We start from the raw sequence: 22,998 nt of genomic DNA on the forward strand, positions 1-22,998 counted from the left end.
GGGCCCAGGGCTGCACATGGAAGCTGTGTGCGGGACTTGGGCAGGGTTGGCTGACAGCATGCCGCGTGCATGTGGGCTGAACTTTGGCTGTGGGCTCTGGAAACAGAGAACGCATGTCCTTAACATTTACTTAGAAAATCTTGGTGAGTTTTAACTGACATATCTGGTCAGGTACTCACATGGCGGAGACTTTGTTCTACAACTTGTGGGTGTACGTGTCTGGCATCCATCATGGTCTGTGTGGTTTTAGGACCCTGCCAGAGGTGAACGTGACCACACACACGGACGCAAAGTCTAGTTGGCAGCTCTGTGTACTTCAAAGACAGCATCAAGGGAAGTTAAAGCAAAAAAAGTAGCAAGTTACTTTTGTCTTCTCTAGCAAATCACATAACAAGATGAGGTGGGAGTGTGTCTATTAGTTGCGTGTCACCGAAGGAATTCTGGGGTAAATAGTAACTAGCAGCAACTGCCTGGAAGCGGCAGAAATGCAGCCCCACAGGCTCATTGGCCAGTGTCTGATTTCTCACCATGGAACAGCGTATCCTGCGTAGAGGGAAACCAGCATAGGGAGACAGAGAGTGTGGATCTAATGGCTGGCAGGCTAAGAGTGAGTGCTGGGAACTGCGAGGCCCTGGAGAGAGCCCAGCCTTCCTGAACCCCCGTCTCCTCATCAGGAAAGCAGGGGTACTACTGCATATTGGCCAGATAAAGGTGAAATGAGATTTCATGCCATCTATTCAGCGCCAGGCTTACAATAGGCCATCAGTAAGTGGCATCAGTTATTATTATTCCTCACTTCAGCTTCTCCCGTGAGGAATGCAATCTTCACCGAGTCCCAGGCCCAATTTTATCTCGAAGGATTGCCTCCCACGCCAGGGGTCCCCCACGGGTGTCGCTCATGCTATTGGTAGCTCCTCTCCTGAACTTAGCTCACTACGTCCCCAAACAGGACTGCAGGGGACATCTGAACCCTTCCTTCTCGGGGGGACTCCCAAACTGCGTAGGTCTCGGGGAGTCAGAGCCCTTCTCTCACTTTGAAAGCCAGCTGAGCCACAGTGCAGGCCTGAGACCTGGGCTTGATGCCCCTGCCAGGGCCTACGACACTCATGGGAGTGGCACGGAGATGCAGGGACAGGTGAGAAACTGTCAAGTCCAGAAGTGGGTGACAATGGTGGTCCGAACCTGTCTCCTGCTCTTGCTGCTCAGCCTCCTTTGGTTCCTGCCTATTTTCATAGGCTGGTCCTCCTGCCTTCTAGCCAGTTCTGTGAACCACCAGCCCTCCTTCCAGTACATTCCCTTTTTTTGAGTGAGTCAAGCACAACTGGTTGCTGTTGCTGGAAATGAATAAGTTTCATATGGAGAGCCAAGACACCTACTACTACAGGGACACCAGTGTTAGGCAGGAGGACAATCTAGCCAGATTTGGGTGTTCAGAGCTACTCCTTCCTTGGAAGAAGCAACTACCAGGCCAGAGGACAAGGGAGCTCTCCCACAGCTGCCCGGGGCTGAGGGAATGCAGTCCCTGCCCTTTGATGTGGCTGCATACCCCCTAACAAGTCTCACACAGTCTCAAAACTAGTGACTCAGGAAACAGGATAAAGCAGTACAGGAGAAACACAAGGCGGGCGAGTTCCTGGTCAGAGTCATAAACATTTGCTATAAAAACAAAGGCAAAATCTCCCTTCACAAACACAAAATCCAAGGCAAGAAAATTTGGAGACTGGTGGCTTTTGCCTATTCTTGCATAAAGAGGGTTGACCTGATTCTACCTGATTTTTCACACCAGCATGGGCCCAAAGACTAAGCTGATGTCTGCCTGGAGACCCAGAAGCACAGGCTCCCATCCCATAGCTGGCCCTCCCCCGCCCCATAGATGGTTGGGCATATGCTCCCAACATATGGTTTCCTCTTTTCTCCCCTCTCCCATTAGCAAATGCCCCTGGTAAAGGACCCATCATGATGCTGAGTTATGCAATCCCTGAGCCAAGTGTCACCTCCTCCGTGAAGCCTTCCTTGATATCCCTAGGCAGAGTTCATTGTTCCCTGTTCTACCTACTACTACACAGTAAAATGTCATTTACTTGTCTGTATGCCCCACTGAACAGATTATGAGCGCTTGGAGGAAAGGACCAGGCCTAGCAGTCCCAGGCTTCGAACTAATATCGAAGCTTGTTGAATGGGTGCCTTTGGCAGACCTGACTTCAGGGGAACAGCTGTGTCATTCCTCCGTTCTGTGCGTTCACGGGTGGTAGTAACATCCCAAGGATGGCCTCTTGGACCCTTGGTCTCTTGGACCCAGTGATTAGCACACATGCTCATGCGCACATGACGGGGAAGGTATGAGGGAGAGTCTATACAAACAGCATCCTAGGCACCAAGTGGCCCTCCTATGGAAGTGACTGTGTAAAAGGAATTATTTAATCAGCAAGCAATTATCAAGTGTCCATGTCCCAATTGGCCCAAAGCTCAAGGTGAGAGACAGGACACATATCCCAGGGGCCAAGAGCCAGAAGGGAAATCAGCAGCATCCTTCCTTCCTGCTCTTGCTGGCAAAGCCCTCTCTACCCTGGCATCAGCCACCCCTGGAAGTCCTGGTGGCTGACTCGTCGGCAGCCTTCACCGGGGGAAGCAAGCTTTAAAGCAACACTAGATCCTGGACTGGTCATTTCCTTCAGGTCTCTACAATTCTTGTTTCACTTTCTCCTTTGAGTGGTCGTAACAAAAGGATATAACTTACCATGCTAGAAAGGGCTACTTTCTTTTCAGAGTAGATTGCTTTGGTCACTCACTCAGGCACAGCACAGAGAGGTCTGCGGAGCTGCTGCCATGAATGAAGCAAGGATTTCCAAGAGAGTTCCTTTGAGTTTCCAAATTTTCTGCATTGGTTCTTAGGATTAGATTGATCATGCTTATTAGTGATGGCGATAGGTCCCAGTTCACAGACAGTCTGTGAACATGGGTTCTTTTCAAAAACTTTATAAGGACCTGAAAAGAATTAAAAATAAAGTCAAACTGCAAACTGGTCTTTCTAGAGCAGTGAGTGCTTTATCTAAATTAGATTCACCTTAAAACACTTAACAGCTTACAAATCAACAATAAAAAGATAAATGATCCAGTTGTTTTTAGTGGGCAGAGTATTTGAATAGACCTTTCTCCCAAGAAGATATAAAAATAGCCAATTAAGCACATGAAAAGATGCTCAACATCAAATGCAAATCAAACTCACAATGAGCTACCACTTCATACCTACTAGAATGTCTGTAATTAAAAAGACAGACATTAAGTGTTGGCAAGGATGTGGAGAAATCAAAATCTTCACGCTCCACTGGAGGGGAATGTAAATGGTGCAGCTGCTTTGGAAACAGTTTGTCAGTTCATCAAACAATTAAACAATTAAACCATATGACCTAGTGATTCTACTCTCAGGTAACAGGTTGGTGCAAAAGTACTTGCGATTTAAAAGGTTAAAAATAATTGCAAAACCTCAATTACTTTTGCACCAACCTAATACATAACCAAGAGAACTGAAAACATATGTTCATACAAAACTTGTATGTGAATGTTTATAGCAGCTTTATTCATAATAGCCAAAAAGTGGAAACAACCCAAATGGCCACAAACAGATGAATGGATAAACAAAATGTCACAATTCCCTACTACAGAATATTATTCAGTCATAAAAAGTCCTGGGGCCGGCCCGGTGGCTCAGGTGGTTGGAGCTCCGTGCTCCTAACTCCGAAGGCTGCTGGTTCGATTCACACATAGGCCAGTGGGCTCTCAACCACAAGGTTGCCTGTTCGATTCCTCAACCCCCGCAAGGGATGGTTGGCTGCGCCCCCTGCAACTAAGATTGAACACGGCACCTTGAGCTGAGCTGCCACTGAGTTCCCGCATGGTTCAGTTGGTTGAAGTGTGTCCTCTCAACCACAAGATTGCCGGTTCGACTCCCGTCCCCTGCAACTAGCAATGGCAACTGGACCTGGAGCTGAGCTGCACCCTCCACAACTAAGATTGAAAGGACAACAACTTGACTTGGAAAAAGTCCTGGAAATACATACTGTTCCCCAATAAAGTCTTGCTCCCCTTCCCCAATAAAATCTTAAAAAAAAAAAAGAAGGAAATACTGATACAGGCTACTATAACATGGATGAACCTTGAAAACATAAGTGGAAGAAACCACACAAAAATACCACGTATTGTATGATTCTATTCATATGAAGTTTCCAGAATAGGCAAACCCATAGAGCTAGAAAGCAAGTTGGTGGTTGTCAGGGGCTGGGAGGAGGAGGATCAGGAGTGAGAAACTGGTATGAAGTTCCTTTTGGGATGACGGAACTGTTCCAGAATTAGAACAGCCTTGTGAGTTATGCTAAACATCACTAAATTGTACACTTTACAATGGTGCATTTTATGGTGTGGATTTCTCTCTCTGTATGTGTATGTATGGATATACACACATAAACACATACAGTTAACAGTTGTCGCTGACATTGGCCCGTTCTCGGTCAAGATCTTCATAGACAAAGCGAGATGGCCTGGTCCAAGGGCTCTAAACAACCCTGACAGTTTAAGTGTGTGTTTCTAGATGGAGAAGGAAAGCTCACGTATTCTCACACTAATTTAACTACTTGTTCAGAGCACCATCTGTCCAGAGACCAAAACAGCACCTTGCAAGCCATGTGACCTCAGGTTTATCTATGGCCACTTGTTCTGATATTCATATGCATGCAGGTCACATGACTTTTGAACAATTACTATTGAGGGGAATTTAAATCTATTAATTATTTTAGCAATACGAGTCTTTAGCAGTAGCACTAAAGGAGTCCATTCAAAAGTATATAGCTCAGTGCTACCTGTTAGCTAATTTTGATCTGACTTGATGAAATCGTAATGAGATACTTAAATTACTCTCAGGACCTATCGAGTCAAGGCATACCCCCATCCTGACACCACACATGTCTGCACATGGTAGTAGCTTCGTGTGTATAGTCTTGTGAAAGAAGAAGAACTTTGGCAGAACTAGGTCCAGGGTCATCCTAGCGGGCAGAGTCCTATGTCCTATCAGTTTCTTTGACTTGGACAGGGCTGATGATCAGACAGCCCCCAAGAACTGCACTCCAAAGGCAGCTGCAGGAAATCACAGGGTGTTTCACATATATCCCCATCTGTATCTCGCTCCTCAAATTGTTACTGTTTTCACCAGGGAGAACTGTGATTCACCATGCTTGGGCAGCTCAATACTGGGGAAAAAGTACATCCGAGAATCACTATTCAAAGGAGAAAGCTCTTGCATAGGAAAAGGGAAAAGTGTCAGATTAAGTAATAAATATGTCACGTGTATACTTTAGAAGTGTTATGAGCGCCACCATGGGGTGGGGGGCAATATCAGGGTGGAGTTTAGAGTGAAATCATACGAGGAAGACTGTTGTGCTGTCCACTGGACATATAAGCCATGAATGTAGTTGTAAATTATCTAATAGTCACGTTAAAAAAGTAAAAAGAAGCAGGTAAAATAGATTTTAATATATATTAAATACATATATATTTAATAGATCTGATATATCAGAATAGATCCAATATATCAGAATGTTATCACTTCAACATGTAATCAATTTAAGTAAAGGAGATAGTTTACATTTCTTTGTTTTCATACGAAGTCTTTGAGATCTGGTGTGTATTTTACATTCACAGCTCATCTTGTAGCCACATGTAGCTAGCTCGTGACTGCTATATTGGACCACACAGCTTCAGAACGCCGTGCTTATGGTAATAATAAAAGCAACAATTAGTGAGGCTCTATTTGCTAGACACTGTTTTAAGCTCTTTGCATATATTAACTCATTTAATCCTCACAACAAACCTATGACATAGGTACTATTATTATCCCCATTTTACAAAACTTCAGATTACTTATTGGCAAGTAGTTTGGCCCTGTTAGTTTATACTACCTAATGAGGTACTTTTTAATGTTAAATATGCTTTGCAGTCCAAATATTGGATGTACGCCTGCCTTAGAAATACTTCTACTTTTCTTACCTCAAACTGGGCAAGGATGAGAGGGAGAAGTTAAAGGCCGCCATCAAATAGAGAACATGTAGAAAGTTCTTCATGGGTCACAAAGGGATTACAATTTGCTATAGACTTTTTCTTATCCATCTTCTCTAAGCAGAGGTTTGAACAAAGACTTTACGTGGTGCTTATAGAAGTACCTCCTTTTGACTCGCAGAACTGAACACACGACTTTATCTCTACTCCCTCCCACCAAGATTAGAACAAGTGAATATGAAATATACCATACCCAAAGGGGCAAAAAAACGGTGAGCAGAGCACAGCGGATGAGTGTAAAGAAGTTTTGGAAGCTGGAAATTGGCTGGAAGAGTGAGCAGAACTAATTAAAAAAGCAAACCTAAACGTGATGGGGGAGGGGCGGTCAGTGAGAAGCTCGCTGAGTCCTACCACAGAGTCCTGGGAAAGCTCAGGAAATGACGATGCCATGTACTGTGGAAGGCAGCGACTGTCACCATTGGCTGAGTCCGCAGTGGACCCCAATGTATACTCTCCCTTCCCAAGCAGCTAGGTGAACCCCACCCCCAACCCAGCAGGAGACTGGGGGTTGATTCTGTGGAAGAGCTGAATCAAAAAGACTCCAGACAAGTGAAGTCCAGGTGTGGTGAAGGTTGAGGGAAGAGGTGCAGAACTGGGATAAGAAGGGATTAGGTGAAAGCTCATAGCCCCCGCACTGCTAGGCTCTAGGACCACCAGCAGCCAAGTGTATGTCTTTGCCCCATTTTCCTCCCACCAGAAGACTGAATAAGCTTCTGTGGGGAAACTCATAGAAACTGATAGAAGCCTGAAACTGAAACGCCGGTTAATCAGCACGTCTCACCCTGTCAGGCATAGCTTCCAATGGCTTTCTAGAGCCCTCCACTTATAGATGGACAATGAAATACATTTGAGGGAAGCTTCCAATATGAAAGGCAAAGACCAACCAAAGAGAAACAAAGCAAAACTCATGAGAAATAACGCAAGAAGAAAACAGAACAAACAAAAATTATGATCAAGAAGCACCTCATGTGGTTGGAAATAGGAAGCCAAGGAACAGGATACGTTTTATTCCTTCCTTTCACGGTAAGAACATAAGTTTCTTCTGTTACTAGAAGGTTGCCTTCCTACAACCTCAGAGAGATAGGCCAAATAACAAAGAGAAGAACCACAGAAATCAATTCCATGTTTACGTCTCTGCATCCCCCCGTCCACTGCCATAGCCCTTGCCAGCATCATCTCTCCTGGACCATGACAATAGACCCTGAACACCAAAGGTCTCCCTGCTTCAGGCTAGTCTGTGCCACACAACTCTACATAGAACACTTAGAGTGATCTTTCAAGAAAGAATTCAATCATTTTTGGCCCCTGATTAAATATTCCCAATGGCTTCCTATTGATCTTGGCATAAAAATCCAATCCCCTTGCCCTGGCCAACAATGTCTTGTACCATCTGGTCTGTCTGCTTCTTCAACCTCATCTCCTCCCACCCCACTTGCCATTCCACTCCTTCCGGCTCCTTCCCACCTGCCAGTCACAGTCCAGCTCTTTCTGTTCTCAGAACACAAATTTGTTGTAACCCAGTTTGTTCTGCCGAGAGGTCCTGTGTATGACTGCCAATGTGGTTTAATTGTTTGTCTCTCCCCACTATAATATGAGCTCCACGAGAGCAAGGGCCATGTCTTTCTTCTTTACGGCTCTTACATCAGCATCTAGAAGAGTACCTGACATGTAGTTTTGTGCCCAATATTTATTGAATAAATAAAACTATAGTTTGAAGGGCTCTAAGATCACCAGCAGCTAAGCATACAAGGTGTGATCAAACAATACGGTGAATGTTTAAATTTTAAAAAATTGATTACAATAAAAGACACATTGCCATTAACCCCCCCTCAAAAGACTCCCCCTCACTTCAAACACACTTATCCCATCATTCTTGCTACTTTCTGAAGCAGTTCTGGAAGTCCTCTTTCGTGAGTGTCTTTAGTTGTGCTGTCATGGCTGCCTTGATGTCCTGAATTATTTTGACTTTGGGCAAGAGCCAGAAGTCACATGGTGAAGAAGGTGGATGAGGATGACACACCATACTGTTTTTATTTGACAGAAATTGCCGTACCAGAAGTGATGTGTGACACAGAGCATTGTCATGATGCAGGATGATTTATGGCACACTTGAAAACACATCTTCTCTCAACTGTAGCTCACCCCTGACTGACTGCACCAAACAAGTTGAAACTTGTCACACACGGTTATGAAGGTGCAACATGCAGCTTCTGTATTGAAGATCCCTGCCTTTCCATTGGATGGACTTGGCAGCAGCATTCAGTGTATTTTTGGATTACAACGGAAAGGCTCCATGGCACACATCGCTTCTGGTACGGTAATTTCCGTCAAATAAAAACATCACGATGTGTCCTCATCCACCTTATTCACTGGATCTGGCACCGTGCAATTTCTGGCTCTTCCCCAAAGTCAAAATGACCATTGTAGTAGTCATTTTGACTACTCAGGACATCAAAGCCACCATGACAGTGCAACTAAAGACACTCATGAAAGAAAACTTCAAGAACTGCTCTAGAAAGTGGCAAGAATGATCGGATAAGTGTGTTCGAAGCAAGGGGGAGTGTTTTGAGGGGGATTAATAGCAATGTGTCTTTTACTGTGATAAATTTTTTTTATTTAAACATTCACCATATTGTTTGATCACACCTCATATATCTTCGCCCCATCTTTGAGCCCAAGTTTCAAGGATAGAAGCAGTAGATGATGAAAAATTTTTGAACCGTTAATTCCATCAGGAGACATCAAAACTTTGTTGTTAGGATCAACATTTCCCAGGTGGGTTTCAATGTGAAAAATTCTCATCTGTTGCATCAATGTCGATATTCTAGTGTGACAGTATGCTGTACTTTTGCAAGATGTTATCATTGAGGGGACTAGATAAAGGATACCCGAGATCTATTATTTCTTACAATTGTGTGTGAATCCACACTTATCTTAGAACAAGTTTAACAATTCTAATCTAAAGATAAGATCATTTAGAATTCATACAGCCTGGTTATGCAGTAAAACCCCAAAATGTATCCCTCCACGGAGTGTTCTGTGGTGACGAATGTCCACTGGTGGAACTTGGGTAATAAAAAGAAGTTTCCACTTCTGGTAGGTGATGTATCTTTCCTGGATCTGAGAACATTAGACTGTTCTAACCACACACATCTCTGGTCCATAGTCAGTGTTCAATAAATATTTATTCGATGAGCTATTTCTGAGAAAGTCATAATGACATCCAGGCACAGGCTGTGAACTCAGCACACTGCCTGTCGGAGTATTTCATCATGGAAAGAACCCAGCACCAAAGACAGGTCTATAAATGACTTTATAAACCATTCACAAAGCATTTAAAATGCCAAAAGTATACAGCTGATCCTTATCTATATGTATCTAATTACTCAATTCTCTCATACAAGTTACATTACATAGTAAGGTAGGACAAAGAAATACTGTCAGGCCATCTGTAAAATCCTGTTCTTCAAATGCATACTGAAATAGTCCTGGTCTTATTAACAAATCAAGGCCCTTTCCAAAAACTGACCAGTAAATCTGTGGTTTGGGAAGGACAACTGCTTTAGGAAGAAATTAACTGCAAGAAGAGAACCTACCTGACTTGTCAATTCCGGTAAAAGATGAAATGTGGATCCCCTGGTTGTGTTTATCTTTCCTTCTATTTAAACAACAGTTAATGGATAAAACAGCATACTTTTTTATTGTATCAATCCATTCAGTCAATCTATATACTTACGGAAAGTTTTTGGGACTGACATCCTGTAAAAGAATATTTTAAATGTTTTCACTTCTCTTCATTTGTCATTTTATACGTTGCAATCCTTCCAAAGTTACAAATTAAAACTGACCACTTAAAGTTTTGATATAGACCAAGTTCTTCCATCTGAGCATTTTTCTTTTATCACCTATATAGCCATGAATACTTCCTCCTTTACCCCACGAAAGAGCAACTTTATTTTTCCCACAGACTGTCTAAACTGAGCTCTAAACCAAGTCCCAGTGGCTGCTGCCCTTGAAGCTGATTAGCAAAACACAAAGTATTCATCGTAACACAGGAGTTGATTTGAACAGATAAAGAGCAGGAAATTCAGAGCTGAAGGTAAAACCGGCTCCTGACATGGCCCTTTGTTCCCTAGCATACTAGGGCACTCATCACATTAAGTGACCGCGTATCTCATCTGGACTAAATACCAAAGCTGAATGCATCTATTTAAGGCAGATGTGGCCTCATCCTTGAATTTCCAGATTTAAATCACTGTTGTCCTTTTCTCATTTATTTTCTAAAGTGGCAGCTTTTATAAGAGTAACCCAAGAAAAACAGGTTTTATATGGAGGAGGCAGTTGGGAGCCTAGTGTATCCTCCTCAATTGTGTAGAAGAGAATCTTTGAAGTTTAAATTTAGTAGACATATCAGTCCTGAATATTAACACTATCTTATGAGTGAAACTAGATTTACAAATAAAGTCTAAAAAAAAAATAAGAAAAAAAAGCCAAGCTTATAGTTCAAGCTATCGTTACTCAGCTGTAGCATCAAAACACTGTACAAAAATGTTTTTAAGTAAGTCAATTTTAGAACTTGCCTACAAGGATGAACCAGTTTTCTGTTCCTAATTTTGTTATCGACGTTGATACCTAACTTCCATCAGAACTACCCCTTCTTTTTCTTCTGTTTGAAACCTTTAAATTGCAGACCACATTCCACGTTCTGCCACAGAACTAGGCCATGAGAAAAATAAAAACAAAGAACAAAACAAATTCCTGTTTCAGAAAAAAAAAGTCAGTCAGTTTAGGGAAATATGAGGAGGTCCTTTAAGCTGATATACATTTCATGTGGTCCATTTGAAAACAGCCATATTTAAGGGAAACTTACTTTCAAATAAATTTAATGGCACGTTGCCACCATTACTCAAGCCCTTTCCATTCCAGATATTTTTTACTCCTAAAGTTGACAGAAGTTGATACAAAACCCTTGAAACACCATTTATCTCCTAGACTTGCAGCCTTATTTACAAAAGAATAATGACTCCTTCAAGTTACACAATAAGACGGTAAAGTTATTTGGCAATTGGGCCTCCCTTTGTTTCGGTCATATTTTTCTGAAAATGTTTCCGAGAGGAAAAAGTCATGAGCAGAACAGAGCATTTATGTTAGTATGTGCAGGTTTACAATGTGTATGCAAGATAGCACCAGGAAACAATCCAAAAATGAAATTAACAATTTTATTCATAATAGCATCAAAAGGAATAAAATTCTTAGAAATAAATTTAACAACTGATAAAGTGTAAAACTTACACTAAAAAATTATAAAACATTGTTGAAAGAAATGAAAGCTCTAAATAAATGGGAAAATATACCATATTCATGGATTGAAGACTCGGCATTGTTAAGGTGGCAATACCCCCCAAACTGATGTACAGATTCAACACAATCCATACCAAAATCCCAGCTGACTTCTTTAGACACTAAACACTAGAAAAGAACACTTGTAGGAATGGAAGTACTTCTTGCATCTAGGAGTTACTTTTGGTTTGTAGATCAGGGTTTTAGAAATCTGAGACAGAAATCACTGCATCAGTCCTAACTGTGCCCCTAGGGCGCTCTCAAGGTAGATTTATTGGCAATCCACATATAAGCTCTCATATCCAAACAATACTCACTCTGTAGAACCTAGTCACTGCCAGCTGGTTTAGTGGGAACAGTCCTAAACCCACCTGAAAAAATATATGTGGGGATGGAGTGATGGGAGCTGAGGGAAACTGGCAAAAACAAACAAACAAAACAACAAAGGAAAAAAATCCTCCTTGATTTCCTTCCATTGGGTCAGAGATTTTAAATAAAGGAGAAAATACATTTTTAAAATCTTGAATATTGCCATTTTCTTGGGAAAAATCTGCAAGGCAATTTCCTTTAAGTAAATGGAACAAATGTTATATTGTTTGATGTGAATCAACCAATTTATCCAAGCTATCTAATGAGCAGAGTTAGTATATTCTGTTCCGGTCACACTAACACAACAGATATGGGTTTTGTTGCATACTCTGTAGTTCCAGTGAACCTCCCTTCATCAGGATTTAGGTAAAGAAGTTAGCCTCTCTTTTACTCTGAAAAAGAGATCAAAAGTTGAGCCAACACTGGCTCTTAGGCACACTTCCTCTGCCTCCCAAATGACCACATAAAAGCAATCTTTATTTAATAAACACACACAGAAAACTTAAGCCACTGCTAGAAATTTATTCTTCCATTAAATAAGACTATAATATAACACTCTGAACTGTCTTTTTAGAGCTGCAATTCCATCCAAGATAAAAGCTAATTAAGTTTTTTTTAACATCAAAAACAAGACTTACGGGGGTGAGGGGGAATCGCTCAGGGAAAAAATTTGAAAGCTCTCCAAAATAATTACATTCATTGTACATGTGCAAATAAGAAAGGCAGATGTTATCTCCTTACGCTGATAAATGCCACTGAATGTGCTAATGTACACAGGTTCCTCCTTATACAAGACACGCTGCATTCTATTTAGATTTGACACATGAAGCTTTCTCCTAAAGGCACAGAGAGGTGCGTGGCATTGACTTTGCCAAAGAGGCTCAAGGTTTTAGAGGACCACGTGTTAACGACAGGTGCATTTGGTGGCTATCATATCTTCATATTCTTTATAAGCGATTGAGCCATCGGGCTCAATGGTCAACACACTCAAAGGGCTGTATTTGGCAGGCACGCACGATGGCCGTGGTACTGAGGAGTCCAGCTGCTTCTCGCAGATGACGTTCTGCACCACGGTGTGAACTGGAGAGCCGTACCGATGCCCGACAGCCCTGGGACAGTCCCCTTTACAGTAGCGAGGGTTATATCTCTGCGGGGCCACGATCCAGTTGTCCCACTTCAGCTGACTAAAGCTAAGTCTAAAGTCATGGAGCTCACACTCATTTTGGGGAAAAAGAAACTGTTTGAAGTATTCACTCAGATTGAAAGAAGCTGGAACCAGAGGCTTCTTCAGTTCCGAGCTGACAGCTGCCTGACCTCTCCGGTGACGGTGACGGGAAGACCTTACTCCCTTAGCAGCCTCTTCCTCCATGGGACGGGCGGACAGACCTCTCTCCTGGCCAGGAGCCTGTGAAGGTCTCCTTTTATAGTGGAGGGAATCCCACCTGTGATACGCCTGAGCACTTGTGTCGTTCAGATATAAAAGCAGTGAGGGCGGTACCAGAAGAGGCAGCTTCAATGGACTGTCCAGGGCTGAAGGACCCTGCAGCTGGTCATTCACGCAGGTAACATTTACAGACATGTGAATACTTCTCTTGTCAGAAGCCACTAGAGGCTGAAGGAGAGTGGTCACATCAACCTCCACCCACGTGTACTTCTTTCTAAATTCAAACTGTGGTTTGAAGGTAAAGGAGCGTGGAGCTGGAGGGCGAGCCTTACGAGACGACTCTGGCTCGTTCATCACCAGGCTGTACCCGCATTTGACAGCAGAGGGAAAAGAAACGGAGTTGTTGAAGGTGTACAGCAAGACGGACTTCAGTAAGTGTTCCACAGCAGTAACACGGTCCAGGTTAAACAGCAGGTCCACGGACGGAGCGGTTCCTGGGGAGAAAACAATCCACCAGTAGCGCTTGAATACAAATAGAGCAGAATAGAAAGTCAAATCAAGAAATTAGTTCTTCCTAACGTGCTTTCTCCCTTTTCTTTTCCCACTTCCTCAAGCCTCAAAACAAAAGCGGGGTGGGAGGGTCATAGGGGGTATACAGAAAATGCAGATCATTGGTGCCGTAATGAATTCCCAAGAACTACAGGTGGATGTTTTGTCACCAGAAAGTTGGAACAGCTTTGGGAGTGAATTAAAACAGGGAATTACTACATTCTTAAGTTTCACAATCTTAATAATTTGCTCCAAAAATAGAGGAAGCTAAGGAAAGTAGTATTTTTCTCTTGGAGAGTCTCTAGAGGGAAAACTATAATAAAAACACTAGGCTTGTTAAGACATTCGAAGCCCTAATGGATGGTGTCAATAAAGAAAGCTTAATTGTCTAAGTTAATTTGGAACACTTGAGCTTGACAACAAATGGAGGGTCTAAAACCACTATAATACAACAGGATACCAGGAAGGAGGAAGGGTTTTAAACAGCCACAACTGACCTGGTGGATTAGAACCGTGAACAAGTGAATAAAGATTCTTTTTAATGCATTACTCCTTTCACACATAGTCACCAACATACTGAGTCAAACTATTGACCCACACTTTGTTCTTGTAAGGACCTACTGTTCCATAGGGGGACCTAAGCTTTCCTCTCACAGAAAGTAGCAAACGAGGAGAAAACAACCTGTGTAAGCACACCAATAGCTATCAGATATTTTAGGCACGTTTTCAGGCCAGCATTGGTAGAATGGGAAGAATAAGCAGCTGGAAGTCAAAATACCTGATTTCCAGTCTGGAGTCTATGATCTCGGACAAGATACTAACCTTCTCCAGCAGCACTTTCCTCATCCTTTAGAGCCATTAGGTCTCTTCTAGCTCTAAAATTCTATCTTATTAGCCCATCTTAACCCATGAGGGCATTAGAAGAAACACTTAGACCAAGTAACAGATTTGCTTGAATTTGGCTACTACGTATCATGCAAAGTAAAATGCACTTCAAGGAGCAAGGCCCAGCTTCTTTCTGAAACCGCAATGCAGCCAGGCCTCTCATCTTCCCTCTATCCATTAACCAATCTGCTCCTTCATACCTGTCACTGGGTCCGCAGGAACCCGCTTGCGCTGGATATAGGGGGTGAAGAGCCGAATGGTGTTGGAGACGTGACTTCTGTTGGACTTAGGGATCCCCTCCTTGGTAGCATATGCCTTATAGAGCCTCTTCATGTAGCGCAAATCTCTGGAGTCTGGCTGCAGCCTCGGGGCCCCACCTTGCCCATCGTACAGAACCTTAAAGAGAGGGGGAAAGAGGCCAGCTCTGTCTTCCCCATCTAGAGGCTGCAGCAAGGACCAAGGTTCCACCTCAGATTCCAACTCAGCACTAGCTGCAGTCTGAGCTTCTCTCCTAGAAGCCTGAGAACCAACGTTAGTGAGAAAACATAGCCAGGAAAAGCAACAAAACCCAAAAAAGCATTTGCTGGGAAGCCCCATGGCTTGGAAGAACTAGCAAGGAGCAAACACACCAGTCTTCTTCCTAAAAGCCAGGAAGAGCCCAGGTTGATCTCTTAAATAAATTTTAGGTGTGTGGGTAGGCTAGGGTCACTTCTGTAATCAGACCTCCAGGATGCCTAGCTGAAGGTAATTTTTATCAGCTGGTAACACCCTATTTATCCAATCTGCCCTCGTTAGATATGGATTTATTTGGTTGTCTTTCCTCTCCTTTTTCCTGGCACTTATTTGAAACCTCTTAAGTTGTCATTATACCAATGCAGTAGCTACTAAGGCTAAGAGAAATTGAGGAATGATTTTAAAATAAAACCACTTTTTTTTTTAAATTTCTTTTAGAGAGAGATTAGGATTCTTAAAATGTTCCTTAGGTGCTTAAAATGTTCCAAGGAGCATGGAAAAGCTAACTAATTATTCATGATGACATGCAGATCTGCTGTTACACCATTTATGGTATTGAGTTGACTCTTTCTGTCCCTTACATCCATCACCACCTGTCCCACTTTCAGGTGCTTAGAATAATTATTTACTGCACGTTGATTTGGAGGGTGAGAGAAAAGTCACAATTGGTATTGAAATTCCAGAGCGCATAGAACTGTTAGGTTGCCCAGTTCTCCCATGTAGCTTAGTACAGAATACGTACTTGTACTTGGAATACAATATCATTGCTTAAAAGAGGACGTCACCGTTAACCTTGACTCATTTTTAAGTATAACATGTTGATGTCTTTACTTTGTTTGGTCCACACATTCACCTACACATATTTAGTTGAAAGATTTAGAGGTGTTTGCAAGAGTTAGAAAACACATGTTTTACTTATTTCTTTATTAATCATTCAAATGGTGGTAGAATTTCCTAGGGTATTTGGGTTGTTGACTGTTACAAGTATATATGTTCTTGCCTTGGAGCTGAGAGCTGGTTGGAGATTACATTGTAGAAAAAAACGAGAAAAAAGTGCCCCATGAATAGCTGAAATGAGGCAATATCCAGTGCCACGCCTAAGGAGAGGCTGTACTGGAAGAAAGGCAACCCACACTCGTGGTACAAGATACAGGACTCAGGATGATAAAACTGAGGTATGTTTGCAAGTTTTAAGTTGCTTGCGTGCCAAGCCTCCCTGGCCAATGCCTAAGAAGCAGGGTTATAAAACACACCCCAACGGTTGAATGAGACCTTAGCGCTAGATTACATATGTCCAGCAATTCCATGAGCAAAACATTTACAGACACTACAGCAAGTAGAACCGTCAGCTAGCTGCACAGGAAAACAGCATCCTTAAGCAGAAAGCTCGTTCAGAAAGCACGGTAACGCCCCACAGGTAACGCTCCTTGCCTCTCTCCCTGGGAAGTACAGGGGAGAACGGTGGGCATCCTGGCCTACGCCCCCCGGCCCCGCACACCCACCCCAGGCCAAGCCATCTGGGGACAGGGTCGGGGGAGCTGCCTGCCGTGGAAGCAGCCTCTTCCTTCCCTCTTACCAACACTAACAGACCTTTACCAATTGCTTGACAAGTATTTGGGGACGCGTGTGGCTGAATTTGAGAAAACGTTTTCTGTTCTATCCTGGGAGAGTCTACACCCTGCCCGTGGATCCTCAGGCGGCGGTGGCCCAGAGGAGCCCCAGATCTCAGTCCCTGACTTTGGTACTGGGGTCGCTGATGGTCCGTAAAAAGCCGAACCCAGCTGTAACGACTGCGCAAGACCGTGTAAAACGCCGCGTTCGCGGCCCCGGGGCGGCACCGCCTCGGGCCTCGGGGGCGCTCTCCACGGCCCGAGGCCTCGCACACGCGCCCGGCCAGCGCGGCCCTCGAGGTCGGCTGGCCCCTTTCCCGTCACCTCTTTGTCCCCTTCTGGACCCAGCTACTTCCTGTGGCTCCACCGAAAGGCGGGGGAGCCGAGGAGAGGGGTGAGGGCCGGGGTGGGGGGAACCCTCAGTCCGAGTCCTCAGCGGGGACCCACGCCCCCCGGCCCAGGCACCGCCCACACACAGGGTCACCCGGCCAGGGCACTTCTCTCCGGAACGGGGGCCAACGGCTCCTTCCCCGGAGGCAGCAGGAAAATGGTATTTTCCGGAAGTGACGTCACGGCCGCCTAGAGCGGCTTCCGACACTTACCGGAAGTGGCGGACGGAGGCCGGTGCATCCCGCCACTGTGGAGGGCGAGGTGACCCCGGTACGGGCATGGGGTCCGGTGGCGTGGTCCTGGTGGCCCCCTAGGAGGGTGGGGGCTCCGCCTGGGCTGGGGAGGATGAGGAGCGCCGGGGTGGCCCTGTCGGGTTGGGGGCGGAGCGTCCTGGGAATGAACGAAGCGCCGGTCCACCCTCGGTCCTGCAGGTGCCGCCGCCACCATGGGCCGTGCGTTTGGGAACCTGACACGGGTACGGCATGTGATCACCTACAGCTTGTCGCCCTTCGAGCAGCGCGCCTTCCCGCACTACTTCACCAAGGGCATCCCCAACGTGCTGCGCCGCATTCAGGCGTCCATCCTTCGCTCGGCGCCGCGTGAGTGCCCTGGCCGGGTCCGGGCTGGGCTCCCATCACCAGTGCTACCTGCGGGGCCCCTCATCGAGCGCTTGCTGTCGGGCAGGCGCTCTGCAGCTTGCCACACACACGTTTTCTCATTGAAAATTCCTGAGGGCCCTCGAACTAGTCATATCATCCTACAGATGAGGAAACTGAGTCACAGAGAACTTAATGACTGGCCCAAGGTCAATTGGGTGACTCCAGCGACTCCTCTGAGGTCATTTTTACCCACTTCTTTCTTAGGGATGAACTTGCTTAGTGTTAAAGGTGCAGCAGCACAACATTGTGAATTTGCTAAAAACCACAGAAGTGTACACTTCAAAAGAGTAGTTGACTGGTGGATTTTGTTATGTTAGTTTTATCACATTATTAAAATATTTTAAAATGTGCAACAGGGGAGAGATTGGGCAGGTTCGATGACAGAATTTCCTGGGTAGACCCATCTCTTGGTCACCTATAAAATGCATGTGTAAAGTAGTGGTTCTTGATCCTCTGGTTTAAAAGTGTTTTTTGAAAACTAGAGACAGGAGGGCAGGATCTGTTGTGATTCAGGAAGGATGGGACCCTTTTATATATGCTGACTGCTTACTCTCACTTTTGATTTTTAAAGCATTTGTGGCGTTTTATCTTCTCTACACATGGGGGACCCAGGAGTTTGAAAAATCCAAGAGGAAGGATCCAGCTATCTATGAAAATGACAGATGAGCAACTCATCCAGAGAATGGTTCCCTGTTTCCGAAAGACCCTTCTCTGGGAGAGGAGTCGACCTTGTAGTGTCTTGAAGACACAATAAACTTCTTATGGGCTGCACTGTTGTGAGTTTGCATTTTTGTGAGCGGTCCTTGGTGTGATTGCTAGCATTCAAGTTCATGAACTCCCCTCCCCAGATGAGTCCTGAACAATTTTGGCTAGTCTGGGAGTTTGGTGAAGGAGCAGGCCTCACCCCTTGTTCTATTATCTACAAGAAAGTAACTGCAACTACTTCTGCAAGGTATGGCAGGGACAGTGGGGCGTTTTAGTTCCTGTCCCCGCTCCCATACCGTGTTGCCCCGAAAATAAGACCTAACTGGAAAATAAGCCCTAGCATGATTTTTCAGCATGACATCCTCTGAACATAAGCCCTAATGCGTCTTTTGGAGCAAAAATTAATGTAAGACCCGGTCTTATTTTCGGGGAAACATGGTAATAACAATAAAATCTACTAACTATATTGTAATTACTCTGTGTCCGGTACTCTTCTTAGCCCTTTACACAAATGAGTTCTTTTAAACCTCACAGTTACCTTTGAAATATCATTGTTACGCTCGCTTTGCAGAAGAGGACACAGGCACAGAGAGGTTAAGTAATTTGCCCTGAATTACACAGCTAGTGAATGGTGTAGTTTGGCACTAAAGTTTATGCTCTTGAAGGTATACTATACTGCCTTTCCTCCTAAGGCAGGCCTTCCTTAGCCTGAGGGGAAGTCACCTATAAAAGGAGGGGGTGAGGTGACGCCTTGGCCTCTAGAGCTGGGGGCGCACACTGGTTGTGTTTGTACCAGGTTGCTAACTGGTTTTTAACCACTTTGGCCCCCAACAGTTTACTCATTCTAGAGCCTTTGAATTATCTTTTTAGTAGAAAAGTTACCTTTTTCCTTTCACTAGGAGATGGTTGGGGTAGGTGTTGGCAGTTTTATGCTTCTGCTTCCCTGCTCCATTTCTAGAAACCTAAGGACCCTTCCTGTCGGTCCAGAGCAGCAACTTTCACAGTGTAGCTCAGCTTCTCGCCCAGGTTGTATGTTCTTATTCTAATGATTGTTCTTGACTTTTAGAAACCAAAATTAAAATCAAACAAAAAAAAATTCAGTAAGGTAAATTGCATTGATTGTGAGGCAGGATAAGGAGGGATGGTTGAGTGACATTGGGTCCATACCCTTTAACTGTTGCTTCCTCCCTGTGTGACACAGGCAAGAAACCCACATTCCTGAGCTTTGAACTTGTCCATAAAACAGATGTGTTATACAAAGCCATAGGGTTGCAGTGACAGTGAAATGAGTGATATGTAGTAGTCTGGCAGGGTGGTGCAAGTCTGAAGGATAGCTATACGATGAGACCTCACCAAACACGGTCTAATTTTCCTATTTGGCTCTTTGCCCAAATTTTTTCTCAGGGCTTGCTGTGATCTGCAGCATTTGGGTCATGGACTTTTTTGAGAATCTGATGAGAGCTGTGGACCTGAAGGTGTAAATGCACCCATCCTTAACTTGACGTGGTTTTACCAGGTCCACACACCACGGGAGGACCACTGTCATTCCTTCATCTCTCACTTTCTCCCTCTGATTTTAGCCCCAAGCTTCCTAGGGGTGATGGCCCCCTTTCCCACCCTTTTGACTTCATTTTACCCACAGACTGACTTTCTTTGACTCCTTTGGAGATAACAGCTCAAAATCAAACATCCCTTTCTCAGCACTGAGCGCATTGGTCTGAATCCCTTTCATCCCAGAAGTGCCCTCCTGAGAAGCCCTCATAGAAGCTGAGCTGCTTTGGGATCAAATTGTTCAAGGCTGCTTTAAGCCTGTCTCTCACCAAAGGGCTTCCCTCCGTAAACGTGGGGGCACAGAACTCTGTGTAGCAGGGTGCTGAGGGGAGGTAGAATGTGGTGAGTTAGCTCAGTGCTCCTGTACGTGATAAGGAATCTGCGATCATTTTCCTGACTATTCTATCTGTAGAAATCGTTAAAGAAAAGGAAAACTTGGGTAAAGTCTCTTAAGGGAAAGAAGAGGGACCACTGCTGTGAGCCTGAACGCCTGTAACCCACCCACCTGGAGCCTCCAGCCCTGGGTGTGGCTTTGACACCTGGGGCACAGCTGATGCTTGTTTGGCCCTGCTTTTCTGCAGCAGTGCTCCTTCCCCCATCAGGGCTTTCATCTCCCCGCTGCAGAAGGGAACTCTGGTCCGTCTGCCAACACAGCCGCGGACATGTGGCCCTACCTAGGACAAGCCCACAAGTCCGTGCCAGCTCCAGCCAGCAAAAGAGCGAATACACTTTGACCCTTTGTTGAAATTTTACCTGGAAAAGTTTTTCCATTTCAGGAAAGTCTTTCATTTTTTATTAGGTATCTCCTGCTCAGGGACAGCAAAATAGTTTCCAATTACTGTCAAGCCCTAACGATCTCTCCACCTGGAATGTGTTTCAGACATCTGGGGGCTACACCCTCTTCCGTCACTTCAGGCACTTTTTTCAGAAGCAGAAAATCCCTGGGAGTTGTGCTCAGAGGTACCAAGCTATAAACTATCAAACGTGCTTCAGTCTCCTTTTCATCTTGTCAATTAATCATTGGAACTGCCACATGTCAGTGTCAGAGGCCTCAGGGACCTCCCATCTCCCTGACAGAACAAGAGACAAAAGCCCAAGGGGAAGGGCTGGCCTGTGCTCAGTTACTCTGCCGAGACCCCCACTCCCACCTCCCAGCCACGCATTCTTCTCATTATGGCTGAAATTGTTAAAGCCTGCGTGGGCCTTTCCCTAGAAGGAGCAGTTAGTTGCGTTTATTTATTCAGCAAAATACTTGATTGCAGAGAGTCCGTGACTTTTAAACATTTTCAGTTTTTCAAATGTCAGGAATAGGCCTTCAACAATGACACAAGGGGGTGGGATGGCGGTGGACAACTGCTGTAGCCTCAGCTTAATGCTGCCTGGATGCCACTTTGCTTTTAAAAGTTTGATTTTTCTTCCATATTGAACTTAAAACAACTGCAGAGTTAGTTTAGACCTATGTTGAAATGCTCTCCCTAACAGTGCTTCCTTCCACAGGCAGTCACTGATGACTCCTTTCTTTTGGGAGGCGAGGTGGCATGTAAGATAGAGGCTTGAGCCACAAAGACTTCTGCCGGGCTGTCACACCCATGACGATGAATGGTCCTTTTTTCCCCTATGCACAGGGGCCTGGGACCCTCCCTGGGCTGTGGTATCGGCTTTCTAAGTCAAGACAGAAGGCTAGCTTGATTTTGCTTGGAGCGCAAGAAGGCAGAAATGGAGGATTAGGAGCAAGTGCCCACTGAGAAGCAAGCAGTTTCCAAATCACATTTGGACATCACTCCAGGCTGAGTAAGGGGAGGCTGGCACCGAGGCCACAGACCCAACTAGCTCTAGGACATCACGTTGTGCAGTCTTTTGCTTATCTAATCGGACTTGTGTTCTTACCCAATGTTCACTGGGTCACCACATAGCCTCTTCCCCATCCCACAAAAGTTCCTAGTTCAGCCCCTTCCTGGGGTCATTCAGGATCCACGCTCAGGGTAAAGAGAAGGAGCAGCTAACCTGTCTCGAACTCGCAGGGTTGGTTAGGTGGGTTTAGCGGAGGTCTGCTTCTTAATGTTCCTAAAGTGCAATCAGTGGTGTCTCCCTCCAGGCTTGGCTCCAGTGTCCTGAGAGGACTGGAGCTGGGACAGATAGATCTGTGGAGTCACATCCCTCCCAGTCCCGCCTCAGGCCGCCATACCACCCTCTGCCCCCTTGGCAAGACAACTGGTGACCATTCAGCCCCTTCAGCTGTGCTGCATCTCCTCCACCTTTCCTTGGGGAACAGGCAGGATCTCAGCATATATCTAACCTCTGAAGATGAGAAGGGCCTTGGGAAGAGGGATCAGCAGTTTTCATGGCGATGTCGGGCCGAGAAAGAATCTTGTTGCATTTGTCTTGTTGGCTAATCCAGGTCATAGGAAGATCTCAAGTCCTGTAAATCTCTTTACTCAGAATTCACACCTTTCCCCCAAGTTTATGAAAATGCACGTGTCATGTAATAAGCACCCAAAACTACTCATGATTTAGGTACATGCCCTGTCTAGGTGCAGAAGCCTGCAGCAATTGCTAAACCTGCAGGTTTGGGGCTTTGGAGATAGCTCAGCCCTGGGCCAGCTTCCATGAGGCTGCTAGGAGGACACTCTCTTTAGAAGGCCCCAGTCACCTACTGGGAGGAAAGCCCGTAATTCAAGGTTTTGTCACCACCACACAAGCTCTCCCAGTGATGTAGGAGCCCCTGCTACCTCCTCATTCACTTTTTTAAAAACCCAGAAAAATCAACCTATACTCGTTCCTTCAATCCAACCATGGTTCAAGTGAAGTCCCACACCAGTCCTGATTGTCCTTCCCCTGGGAGGGGGCAGGTAGGCCAAAGTTGGAACTTTCCAGAGCCAGGTCTCCATTCTTCTAGGGAGATGATCTCAAGCAGATAATTAGGACGACAGTCCACCTG

At 44.9% G+C, this 22,998-nt stretch overlaps 3 protein-coding genes across 4 annotated transcripts; 1 reads left to right on the forward strand and 2 right to left on the reverse strand.

Moving 5' to 3' along the window:
* Window positions 1-11,485: 11,485 nt before the first annotated feature.
* Window positions 11,486-16,838, reverse strand: GDF9 (growth differentiation factor 9). Of its 2 annotated transcripts, XM_033097050.1 has the most exons (3): window positions 16,736-16,838; window positions 14,833-15,028; window positions 11,486-13,692 (listed from the first exon to the last, which is right to left on the reverse strand). In XM_033097050.1, exons 2-3 carry the CDS (start codon window positions 14,963-14,965, stop codon window positions 12,719-12,721), a joined length of 1,107 nt encoding a protein of 368 aa, XP_032952941.1. In that variant the 5' UTR covers window positions 14,966-15,028; window positions 16,736-16,838; the 3' UTR covers window positions 11,486-12,718. The 2 variants fall into 2 exon arrangements, with proteins under 2 accessions (XP_032952941.1, XP_032952940.1); XM_033097049.1 differs by lacking the exon at window positions 16,736-16,838 and having other exon boundaries at window positions 14,833-15,475.
* LOC117017059 (uncharacterized) lies at window positions 15,716-17,075 on the reverse strand (the record flags this gene model as incomplete). Its single annotated transcript, XM_033096945.1, is given in 2 exon segments — window positions 15,716-16,491; window positions 16,494-17,075. Coding segments are annotated over 2 exon segments (738 nt in total), but the record flags the coding sequence as incomplete, so codon positions are not given.
* LOC117017112 (cytochrome b-c1 complex subunit 8) lies at window positions 16,945-18,575 on the forward strand. The gene is given in 4 exon segments (XM_033097051.1): window positions 16,945-17,350; window positions 17,352-17,415; window positions 17,577-17,744; window positions 18,376-18,575. Coding segments are annotated over 4 exon segments (375 nt in total). The 5' UTR covers window positions 16,945-17,302; the 3' UTR covers window positions 18,471-18,575.
* Window positions 18,576-22,998: the final 4,423 nt, after the last annotated feature.

The sequence above is a fragment of the Rhinolophus ferrumequinum genome, chromosome 24 (assembly GCF_004115265.2).
Source record: "Rhinolophus ferrumequinum isolate MPI-CBG mRhiFer1 chromosome 24, mRhiFer1_v1.p, whole genome shotgun sequence".
NCBI classification, from domain to species: domain Eukaryota; kingdom Metazoa; phylum Chordata; class Mammalia; order Chiroptera; family Rhinolophidae; genus Rhinolophus; species Rhinolophus ferrumequinum.